The sequence below is a fragment of the Zea mays genome, chromosome 10, assembly GCF_902167145.1.
Source record: "Zea mays cultivar B73 chromosome 10, Zm-B73-REFERENCE-NAM-5.0, whole genome shotgun sequence".
Taxonomy (NCBI): Eukaryota; Viridiplantae; Streptophyta; class Magnoliopsida; order Poales; family Poaceae; genus Zea; species Zea mays.
This window is the reverse complement of record NC_050105.1, coordinates 117,252,034-117,264,234: the sequence shown is the minus strand read 5'-3', so window position 1 is coordinate 117,264,234 and position 12,201 is coordinate 117,252,034. Positions and strand designations below refer to the sequence as shown.

The 12,201-nt window shown below is 43.7% G+C and overlaps 1 protein-coding gene and 1 pseudogene across 1 annotated transcript; both read right to left on the bottom strand.

Annotated features, from left to right (window-relative positions):
• Positions 1–5,540: 5,540 nt before the first annotated feature.
• On the bottom strand, positions 5,541–6,891 carry LOC103641624 (protein ACCELERATED CELL DEATH 6). The gene is made up of 2 exons (XM_008664959.4): positions 6,451–6,891; positions 5,541–6,310 (listed from the first exon to the last, which is right to left on the bottom strand). Exons 1-2 carry the CDS (start codon positions 6,874–6,876, stop codon positions 6,140–6,142), a joined length of 597 nt encoding a protein of 198 aa, XP_008663181.1. The 5' UTR covers positions 6,877–6,891; the 3' UTR covers positions 5,541–6,139.
• Positions 6,892–7,020: 129 nt separating this feature from the next.
• Positions 7,021–11,744, bottom strand: LOC103642741 (protein PIN-LIKES 5-like; annotated as a pseudogene).
• Positions 11,745–12,201: the final 457 nt, after the last annotated feature.

Below are 12,201 nucleotides of genomic sequence, written 5' to 3'. Positions count from 1 at the left end.
GTCGGGGCTGGTGACGGCTGCGGCGTCCTTCGTGGCGGCGGCCTCCGCGGCGTTCCTGCCGGAGGGGAACCCCATCGCCTCCGCCGTCACGGCGCTGCCGACCTCATGTACGCCTGCGACGGCGCGGGGCTGGACCTATCGCCGGTCCTCATCCACATCTATGTCACCCCAATAAAGCGCTTCCTCCAGGTGCTGTGGGCGATCGGGGCGCTCGGCTCCGTCGGGACCTACCTCGTCGCCGCCCGCCCGCTGGATGAGGGCCTCGTGCAGTACGTGGTGGACCACCCCGTCGTGTTGTGGTTCGTCGGCCCCACGTTCGTCGTGCTCACTGGCCTCGTCTTCAAGGAAGGTATGCTGATCCTGCTGCTTGTTCAAGGAAGATGTTGGCAGTAACTGCATCCATTCCCCCTACAGGTCTCTGCTATGGGAACTAGATAATAGATTGCTAGGTGCACCCGCTGTATGAGCGCTTGCTCGAGGCACACGTCGCCTGCCACCGCGTCGCCACCCCCGTGGACCAGCTCCCACGCATCGATGCACAGATAGCGGTGAGGCCCCTGCCTATGGCGTCGGCGGCGGGCAGAGCACACACGAGAGGCGAGGAGCTCGACCTCTTCATGGTCAGTGTACCGAAACTCTCTCGTCTCTCTTCCTCTCACGGTCTTGTCGTGGTGAAAAGCTAATAAGGTTGCCTGATGGTTCTCATATGGTGTAAATTATACCAGTAATGCATTGCACCCATATGGTGTAAATTCATCCTTAGATGCTATTGGCTAATACGGTACTCTTGTGTCGTTTCTTGGTCCAGGACAAGTGGAGAAACCTGCTGAAAGGTTACCAGGTCAGAATCCCATCTGATAAAAAATGGGGGTCTTGTTTCTTTTACCTTCCAATACTAACTGCTAGGTGTAACATTTCTTGAACTCAATCCAGGAAAACTCACAGAAAAGTACGCTGCTGTATCTTGAGCCATCATTGGTTGAAAAGATCAGGAACCTGGCAGCAAAACAGCCATACCCATATAGAAGGCACAGATAGGAACTGCGACTTTAATCCTTGTATAGACCCTACAGGACATCACGTTTTACCTATCGTAGAAACTTGTAGCTGGCTTATGAGGAAAACAACTTGTAGCTGGCTTAACCCTGTTTTCCTTGCCCATCAGTTGGTAGAAGAAAACATTGCCAGAGTTCCTGTCTCTCTCTCTCTCTCGGTGTGTGCTAGGTTCTACTCGTAGAATCTTGGAATATTTGAACCACTCTGAATATCAAATGCTTCATGGCAGTTATTGCAGTTGAAGGCTTGCAGATACTACTGCCCAGAAAGTAAAAAAAATGCAGTAAGATCATCTTCAAAGATACGGAACGGGTCGCCAACTGGCCAGGGATAATATAAAATTTATTTTAAATCTTATACTCCTGCGTGGTTGGTGCAAGGTGATACTATACAGGGATAATATGAAATTTGCTTCAGTGCTACTTTCTTCGGCTGTTCTTAGTTGCGGAGGACCAGTATTTGATTCCGAGATCTGCAACTGAGTTGCTGCTTCAGAGGTACCATCTTTGCAAACTTCCCTGGCGATTTGGTTGGTTTCCTCAGCTCGATCGCACTGTTTCCCCTCTACTTGCTTGAACAGTTCTCTCTTTGGAGTGTGTCCAGTTAATGAAGCTGAAAGACTCTTAGAAATGCTCTGAGGTTTGAAACTGTCTACACTTACCTGGCAAACCGGTTCCTCAGGTGGTGCCATAAAATCCTCATCGTTGCTCATACTAGGCAAGCAATTTAAGTCTGGTATCGAAGAACATCGGATCCGGTCATCTTGTTTAGCAGAGCCAGAAAGTATTGTATCAGAGGCACAATCCTCTGTTGTTATCCGTTGATTTGATTCGATCTCAACCCTATGGGCTTGGGGTTCACAATCCTCCTTTCTAGCTTTCCCGTTCAACTCATCTTTAGTCTCTGGCAACAGGGAACATTCTTGCTTCTTCCTTAAAACATTGTCATGCGTGGTTTCTTGTTGGCTGTCTCTACAATCATTTCCATCTAAACAATCTTTGAAATCTATGCAGTAACTTTCACTAGACCGGTTGATGGACTTCCTTAGGCACATGTCTACAGTTCCTCGAGGCAGCATTGACCCATCGAGTGAAGTACTCCCAATCTCATGATCTGGAACCTTTAGTGCATTTACCTTCGAAGTGCCATGCTTTGAACAACTAACAACAGTCTCTTTGTCCAGTGATATTGGGTCACTATACAGATCAGTAGCTTGTTCAGCCAGTTTGGCATCCAGCGCTCCCCCAACCTATCCGGTCGTCCTGGCTGCTGGTGCAGAAGATTGTCTCGCTTTGACACTTGGCTGCAACTGAAATTGGAAGGACATGGTCAAAGCTTTGATTAGTTTGTCCACCGGTCTCTTTCTCCCTCGGTAAGCTGAATAGCTGATGGTGCACATGAACGGTGAACTTAACTCTTGCGAAGCTCTAAATGCCTTTGCTGCGTTGCTTTGAGATCTCAAGTCTGAACTGTGAACATGTGTTCTCATGCCTCAACTTCATACGATGATTTGATTTTTTTTTGCCACCTGCACCAGCACCTGCCCAGCTGCCGTGACGCGAAATGGACCCATGGTATGGCAGTTTGCACACCCAACCTATCCGGCCGTCCTGGCTGCCGGTCGTAGATTGTTCTAGCTTCTTTGGGTTTCTGTTATTGTAGTTTAGTAAGTGGAATAAAAGTTTAGTTAAGCTTATCCTTGATTTTTGTGATGACAGACAAGGACCAGAATGATTGAGATGGTGTCCCATGGGCTTGCAAACTTGGAGATTACATTAAACAAATTCCTCCAGCTCAAGTACCTAGAGATTACATTGTCTGCTTCATTTTTTTCTCCAGACTTTGACTTGAGCTCCCTGGTATCTTTTCTTGATGCATCTCACGCCTTGGAGACATTCATCTTATGTGTAAATCTGCATTTACAATTGAAAAGCTGCCCATAATGAATAACAAATTAGTAATTATTTGTGGTAGTGTATACTTTTAAAATGTATTTACATATTTTTTTTCTATTTCTCAAATGTGTAGAATATATATTTATTGTTTCATTAATATACGAGGAGAGAAAAACAAAAGTGGAAGGGAAGGCACTCTCCTACTCAAAAGACACAACCAGACAAGAAAAAACAGAACAACAGACTAGAAATTTTTAGAACTAAAAATCACATAACCACATTAAGCCTGGAGATCTTTCTCTTTTGTCAAGCACCAAAGGACACACTCATCTGCATATGCCTATAAGATTGTCCAGACATTTGGCCTTATTAAAATCACATTCATTCTGGTGCTTCCAGATTTCCCATATTACTAGAATGATGAGTGAGTTGAGTCACTGACTGATTTCCTTTGGCAAATTTTTGTCTGCCTGCTAGGGTTCAGCTTTCTAGCACAAGGCATTTAAAAAGTTGAAACTGAGCATTACTAGCTGATTGGGAACTGGATTTTAGCCATGGTGGTGTTTTTTATTGATAAAATGAGCCATGATTTTGTTACAAGTGAATTACATGATTTGTGTATCTGACTGAACCTTGTAGTTATCATGGAAGAGACACTGACTTATTGGTGTGCAGATCTAGATGCCAACCATTAGGCATGATTCGATTCTAGAAGATCCCGATGGTGACACCTCACAACCACGACACATCTCGGACTACTACCATGTCAGTCTCAAGAATGTGATGATAACATGACCATTCAAAATGGTGAAGTACTTCAGATGCAAATTGAGGTTCAGAGATAGTTGTACTCTATTTCCCTTCTTGTTCGATGCTTTTTATTCTGGATGAGATTATTGTTTTCTTAAATAATCCAATCATTGATTGGTTTGAACTTTAAAATATGTTTCCTCTTTGTAGGCTTCGACAATTTTGACTACCACAGACCCTTTACTTCAAAAATACAGTGAAATGCAACTCCATTGACACTTATCTTGGCTCACATGCAGTACATGAACATAATACTCGTTTCTTACTGAACAGTCAAGTGAAACATATGAGAGGGCAAGCCGGTCGCGTTTATATGATGCTCCAGCAAAAGTGTCAAACTTAAGGTACCTCCGATGTCTTCAGGATCATGCTTTCTCCATGGAGTTGAGCAGGCATTCTTTGGTGATTTGGCAAGGTTGTGTTACCACCTTACATTAGAAGGATATTGAAGCTGATTGAATTTATAATCGGATCAGGATGAAACGTGGCATTCTCATACTTTTGTAATTGTTGCACTATTTTTCTCTGTAGCAACATACGGGCGTTCACCTATTTGTATATAAGTTATCATGATATTTATAAGTTACCGTTGCAACGCACGAACACTCACCTAGTTTAAATATAGGACTCTACATTCGAAAAACTGCTCCAACAGTGCCTCATTTTGTAAAATTTTGTCAAAAACATATATAGCACCCTCTCAATTGCTTCAAATAAAATACACCCTAATGGACTGCCCTATAATATAGAATTAAGGATTTACGTTTGGAACATAATATTGTGTTGGTGCCCAAATCATGTAAAATATACTTATTTTAAATTATAGCGTATTTTTATAGGACATATTGTTGGAGATGCTTTAAAGGTACATTTTCAAGGAATGCAAACTCCACAATAGTGCCGAGAATATGGGTCAGGCTTTTTTGGACTTCATGTAGTTTAAATATATGGGTCGGGCTTGAACCGATACATCACCCGATGAAGACATGACATGCTTTCAGGCCGGACTGGACCACTGTTTCTACTCTTTAGGCTATCACGACACGATCCGAAAGTTTTTTAGGCCTTATCGGCATGAACATGTTTGGCCCGAAGCACGATAGGCCTAAACCAGGTCCAATTCCCAGCACTACTCCACAAGGACACAAAGGTATATGGATGGAGATGGACCCTGGACTTCACATGGTGTTACTAGAAAACCTTTACTCACTTATGTAAGTTGCAACTTACCTCCTTTGAGCTAACAAAGTATTTAAATTTATAATCTTTTTATTTTATATTTTAAGTTATTTTACTTTTTCTATAGCTATAATTTTTTATTATGTTTCTAGACATAATGTATATTTTCGCGCATACAAAATTTGGACAGATGAAGTATTAATTAACCATGAAATACAATTTATCACTTGTACCTTTATTTATATTTAAATTTAAAAGATCATTAATGCACATATTTTTAATTAAAAAATTGAAGATTTTTAGAAAGTGGTAGTGCAAGCAGTAGGTGCATATATATATATATATATATATATATATATATATATATATATATATATATATATATATATATATACACACACACACACACACACACAAGGTGAGTGCCCGTGCGTTGCAACGGAAACACATAATACCACGGTACTGTTATGAAAAAAAGGTTTCTTAATACATTTGTGATCCTATCCGTACATAAATTTTGTTATTTTAATCTAGTTGTTTCACCACCACGATATGTTGTCCAGAGACCAGATACTTAATCCAACCAACAGAGATCATAACTCCAGCTTTACAACTTCACCACTGAGGAAGCACATAGTATACACAAAATGAAAATACACATGGATGTTCATGTAATGTATACCACCACTGACAAAACCTGATGTATCAGCCCTATCCATGAGCATGAAGCTTTATTGATCCCAAATGGAAACAATGAGGCTGCAGAAACTATGGGCAAATCACATACACCACTATCTTATGCATCCAGAACCCCAACAAAACTTCATAAACTTTCCACGATCTGCAGGTGAAGCAGGACCATAAGTGAAATTGAACAAATAAGATTGAAGCATAATAAGGCAACTGCTGATTAAAGTTAATAATCCATTTCTATTAAGATGACACAAACAATGTTAGAGGAAAAAAAGGTGCAAATATCAAGCCAACTCGATGTTTTGAAAATCAGCATGCAAATAAACCACATGAACCTGGGGACTGAGGTACAATTATAAATGGACTCAACAGTGAGAAGAATCGTACCAAAGTTAGCATATGAATCTAATAAAAACAGTGTCAACACTCAACAAGCATATTTAAGAAACTTTGTTTAAATAATCATGTTTCGATGCATTTGTTTGTTATAATTTCCTTCAGCCTAATTAAAAAATAAATACAATTCCGTGCTTTTTCTGTGCAATGTTGGTGAATTTCTTGAGCTCGTTTCCTGAAGTTTTGCCAATGCCAAAATCATCGATGAAATGATCAAGGCGACGAGGACTAAGGACAGCTCCAGTCCATGCCAAACAGCGGAGTATGATGACCTGAGGATTCTACCAGAAGAAAATCAACATTTCAGGAAATCAAACTATACAAGTTAAAAACTGGACTGAAATACAATTCAAATCGAACAAGAACATGAATTAAAAGATGCAAAGAAGAATGCAGTCCTAGGTGACTCGGTGAAGCTTACCAGTGTATAACTTATGCCTTTGTCAGTTGCCAGTACAGCAAGATCTAAGGCGGTGAGGCCCTGGTTGTTCACTATATTCGGCAGCACACTATTTGTTGCCATAAGAAGGCTCACTATCATCTGGTCTGCATTCTTGATTGCAAGATGCAGAGGTGTGCTGCCTTCTGAATCCATGACATTTGCCATCCTTCCAAGATCTGCAGTACCAGAGAAACGCCAGCCAACTTTCCATTTCTTATGCTCAATAGCAGTATGAAGGAAATTTCTTCCTCTACTGTCAAGCAATTCGTCACAATCTGGGCAAAATCTACAGAGCTCGTAGATGAATTGACCGTAGCCCATCTTAGCAGCAATATGTACAGGAGATAAACCGTTTGAATCTGAGCTATATGCTGGAGAACTGTCACGGCGCAATAAGAGCTTCATTACGGAAATATTTCCAACAGAAGCGATGTAGTGAAAAGGAGTACTGCCTGAGTCATCAACTTCTTTCACAAGAGTGGGGTTCCACTGCAGCAATTCCTATATCATTTCTGCTAAGAAAGAACTTCAGTAAATCTCTACTACTACTTATGTTAGTAGTGTAGGCGTCCACGCATCTCTCGCGCACGTTCTGCCGCGTTCTGCCGCCCGCATCCGCCCCGCAACCCGCAGCCGCCCGCAGCCGCGGCTTCCATCCTCCGCCCTCCGCGCTCCTGCCAGATGCGGCTTCCATCCTTCGCCCTCCGTGCTCCTGCCAGCCGTGGATTCCATCCTCCTGCAATCGCCAACGCGCCCTCCGCGCTCCTGCCAGACGCGGCTTCCATCCTCCGCCCTCCACGCTCCTGCCAGCCGCGACTTCCATCCTTCGCCCTCCTGCCAGCCGCGGATTCCATCCTCCTGAGGAAAGACTTCCATCCATGGCGCCTTTGCTGCAATTACCCCGCGATCCGCGATCCAGCTCGTCGCGCCGACGCTGTGTTGTGTAGTTTGCCGCTGGCTCTGGGATTTATAAACCAAAGCACTCACTTGAATGGAACTATACTACAGATTGTAAGGAATTCTGCGATGCACTTTGAATTCTGCGCCTGTACTCAAAAATCAGGGAATTCTGCTTTTGGCCAGAGTCAAAACAAATAATTGTTATTGTTAACCTGTGTTATAATGCCAGTAGAGATTTTGTGCTATGTCCAGCCCAAAACACAAGCACAACAACTCAAAAAAATGGCATCACTCTTATGGAATTATGCTGGGTTTGCATTTATTTAATTAGTCTCCCAGTAACTTCAATGCTCAAAATCCTTGATCTACTACCCATTGTGAAATTCATCTTCAAATTCTGTGCCCCAGATTGATTGTCCACCAGTGCCATCCCCCAAAGGATCACCAGTCTAAATCATGAATAATCATTCCGACAAAATGGGTAGTGAAGTTTTCAACAGTTTTTGCAAAATCATATAGCAGCCAATAAAGAATTATCAAGATATACTTGGACATCATACCTAAAGAGATATATCCGATGCTTCTTGAAAGCACAACACAGCAGCGTTGGGTCTGATAAAGGTTCCTTGCTATCATTGACATTGGCAGCTACTGAAGGAATTTTTCTAACCTTCTTGTTGCCTTTCTCTCCTTGGTATAGTGCAATTCTCAGAAACCACTCATTGTTCTCTACCTTCCCCAGGATACGGGAAACCTTATTTGTGTGCAAATTCACAATCTACACATGTATGCCAAAGCTAATAAGTCTTACAGAAAAGATTCAATAACAATATGACCCAAAAAAACAGTCAGCAAAAAGCATGAAATTGTCTATCATCTATTTAATCAACCAATCAAGAGGAGAAACATGAAAAAACCCTATCTTCAGTCTTGACACATAAGGAACCAAGACACATCATGATTTATTTTGTATTTTTGTATTTGTTTTGACTTTGGAGTTCAACACTAACTACTATGCCCTCAATGCCAATGATCATTGTAACAATTATTTTAATAGAACTTTGGAGTTCTTGCCGATAGATTATAACACAGGTTCATAAACTTTCATGCATTTGTTTGTTATAATTCCCTTCAGCCTGATTGTTTGTGTTGTCCGCAACTGCATAATGCACCTCTAGATAACCTTTGTTTAAATAATCATGTTTCGATGACACATATGATCTCTAAAGCATTTGTTCAGAGCATGACTAAGCCTATAATCATGGAGCTGAAAAAAATGTTTCAATACACAAGGAGAAGTAACATACATGGACTCGTCGTCGGGGTGGGCAATGACCAGCAGCACGTTCCGGCTCCTGCTGTCCACACAGGACGGCGTGTAAGACTACTGGTGTGACTAAGCATCAATTTCAACTGTGCATTTATCTATAGATTCCAACCAAAAAGAGGGGCTTTCAGTTGCTTTGACACGTGAACAAAATAAAACATTAAGCTCCCATGCTTATCTTTACGAACCATCAATAGCGGACCTAAGATTTGAATCCAATTTATGCCTAACTAAAAAAATCCCTCAGTTTATGCCTAATTAAAAAATCCCTTATCCCGTTAATCTAAGTGGTTTTACCAAATCCAGTCCAATTGTACCTGCAAAGAACAAATTTCTGAATGCTAAACAGGAAAGTAAAAAAAGAATCTTGCATGTTTAATGGGGATACACACTGTCAAGATATTAGTACTAAAGCTTAGAAGAAAGAATTTCTTCAAATAATTATGATAACATGGGAAGTGAGTTTCTTATAAAAAAACGAAGGCATATTTTTATCACGCTTTCAACTGTTTTCAAATGCATGCGTAATAGTTTACATTCTTGCATTGTAACTTGATAGATGGACAGATGAATGTTGGTGGGTTATTAGAACAACATGTTACATGTGAGTTTAGAATTTGCACCAAATAATGTTATTAGAACAACATTAAGCTAAGGAGACAAGAACACAATTAGATGAGTTTTGAATCACGTTTATAATGTTTTTAATTAGATATCACGAAGAATGAAGCTAGAAATACCTGCTTCGGCTTGAGGTCTTGTTCCTGCCAGCTCCTCCATAAAATGGGTACTGAAGTCCTCCATATATATTTCAGAAGTTATATATAACAGACAAGAGAATCCAATTTAAGTATTTATATTTTATATTATGCTCATGATAAAAAAAATGTTATCCACCACTCTTTTCATTACTAAGTATCTGATGTTTTAGAAGGCTTAGTATTATCTACTACTTACTATGGTGCAAACGTCGATAGCATAGTGGTCGAGCATGCTAGTGTGGAGCTCCCCATCGCCTGAGAAGCATCCATCTTTGACTCTGCCTTAATAAAGCAAAAACAAGTGTTCAAAGCAGCTGAGCCCAGTGGCATCAAAGTCAACCAAAACTATATGTAGTATTGATAAAGAAGAGATTTAGCTAACCGCTTTGTTTGACACCCACTCCTAGTACCGTGTGAGGTGAATAAGTTAAATGGTAACATCCTACAATTGAACAAGTTGACTAACCGCCTCACAACATTTAATTTATGAGTCACATAAGCTAGCATTAAGACCCGGAAGTACCTTGACAAGATTCCTAAGAGTTCCATGGGCGTACGTACCGATGTTCATCGCGGGAGGCACGACGAACTGCACCATCAACACATAGCAGTACAGCGGGTCGCGGGACAGGAAGCCGAGCCCGTACGCGGCGCGGACGATGGCGATGCCGATCAGCGGGAGGAGCCCGAAGCGGACACACAGGATCGCGACGATCACCACACGCTTCAGCCCCGACTTCCGAAGCCCTGCACGCACACATCCATAGCGACTTCAGAGTTCAGATCGGTTTCAGAACACACGGTCGTCCCGTCCAGGGGGTGGACGTGCTTGGATCGCCGCTGTGTCTGATTCTGATCGAAATAGCGCCCACCTTGAGTCAGGTTTCCGTCTAGGATAAGGGTGATGCAAGGGATCGTGCCGTCGCTGCAACAGAAGTAGAGCGTGAGTGACCAGCCTGAAGAGGTGTTGACAGGCAATAGTAGGCGGTTTGAAACACTCCATCGTCCGATGTGCATGCTTACCCCATCAGCTGGAGGGAATCCTGTATAACTTTGAAAGGAGCTCCGTCGCCGACGATTATGGATTTCAGCCATGGGAACAGGCCAACAACGAACCCAATTATCTGATCCAAGATGTGGCATCAACATCAGATTTGGTCCTTCCAATTCCAACTATGTGCCACAGCGAAGTGAGAAGAGAGATACCAAAACATACTGCGGATATGGTGGGCGGTGCCATCAGCTCATCGATGAACTGGTGGATAACGTCTTTCAGCTTCGTCCAGAACCCCTTGTCAGCGACCTCGCTCTCACAGGACAAGAGAGGGGCCTCCTGCAGTTCTGGCGAGTCAGTTTCTCCCAATATTCCACCGTGACCATGCATGGCCGCCGACGATGCAGTCGACTGCGCTGTAAAATTGCTTACCATTTGGTGTTCTTCCTCTTCCCCATGCTCGTGCTCGCGAGGCTTGACTGACGTCGGAAGAGGTGCCTCCTCGTCAGCGCAGCCAGCTGGCCCATCTTCTTTCGCTTGCTCATGCTCCTCATCGCTATCGACTGGGCACTGGATGCTTTTGGACTGCATCTTGTGGTACAGCTTGCCGGACTTCTGCATCAGGCTGTATGTGTGCGTCCATATGAAGAGGCCACCCAGCTGCTCAATGCGGAGCAAGATAGATTCACTCAGACTGAAGAACTCGCTAAACTCGTGTATGTATGTGGGAAATTAAACAAACAAGATAGTTAGCCCCTTACAACCATGGACAAGGACGAGTAGGAGAGACTGCATGGGCGGCAAGTGCTTGAATCATCCCCAAACAGGTCCCGTCTTCGTTGCATACATCTGGGACAATGATCAGGAGCAGGTTTCCGAGGTTTCCTGCGTTTGTCAGTAGAGGCCATTACTGATGTATCAACTTGGCTTGCATGGGGATTGAACATTATGTTTTCATTATCTAAAAAAATGCAGACTGAATGAAACATGAACGTCCAGTGACGAAACTGTACATGCTGAGCAGAAGGCCATGATCAAGCCCCTGAAGTGCTGTGGTGGCTTCAAGATGTTGCAAGCTATCTAGCCCAGAGTGCCACCGATCACGAACGTGATCGCTATATTAACTGGCATAAACCACCTGCAGAACAGAAGGCGTACGTGCGTGGAGCACCACTGGGATGAGGGGTCGGGGCTAAAGATGTGGTCTGCCGACGAAGTACCCAGTGGAGACCTCGGGGACGGGGACCCCGGTGTCGAACCAGATCTTGTCCCTTCCCGCCGGGAAGATCATCTCTCTTCTCCCAAGTGCGGATGCTCGCTTATATCAGCCAACGTGCAACCAGATCTCGGCATCGTTCCGGTGAGGTGGTGATTGCTGTCGGGCTTGAGGATCCGCGCGGCCTCAGCGCCAGGTTGGCCAAGAGCTTGGCGGCGTCAAGGGCATGCCCCGCGAAGACGAAGTCGAGGGACGACGCGTTGACCGGAATCCTCCGGTCGCCCTCACGATGACAAGCGATGGTGAGCGCCTACTGGCAACGACGACGGCATGAGCGGAGGAATGTGGGAAGAGGGGTGAGCGTGTGTCGAGGTGATGGCGCAGAAATGGTGGATCTGCGAGATCTCGGGTCTTGGGAGACGAGCGTGGCGGACGAACGAAGGCGCATCAAGCGGTGGATGGAGGGGCGGGGACCACGAGGCGGGTGAGGCGGGCAGGGTATGGGGTGGCGGGGATCGCGCCATGGATGGAA

Bases quoted from the DNA above. Each gene is read 5' to 3' on its own strand.
- LOC103641624 (XM_008664959.4), bottom strand. From the start codon at position 6,876: ATGAAGCTCTTATTGCGCCGTGACAGTTCTCCAGCATATAGCTCAGAT. The intron at 6,311-6,450 runs GTAAGCTTCACC...TTCTTCTGGTAG, and splicing joins AAGGCATAAGTTATACACTG to AATCCTCAGGTCATCATACT.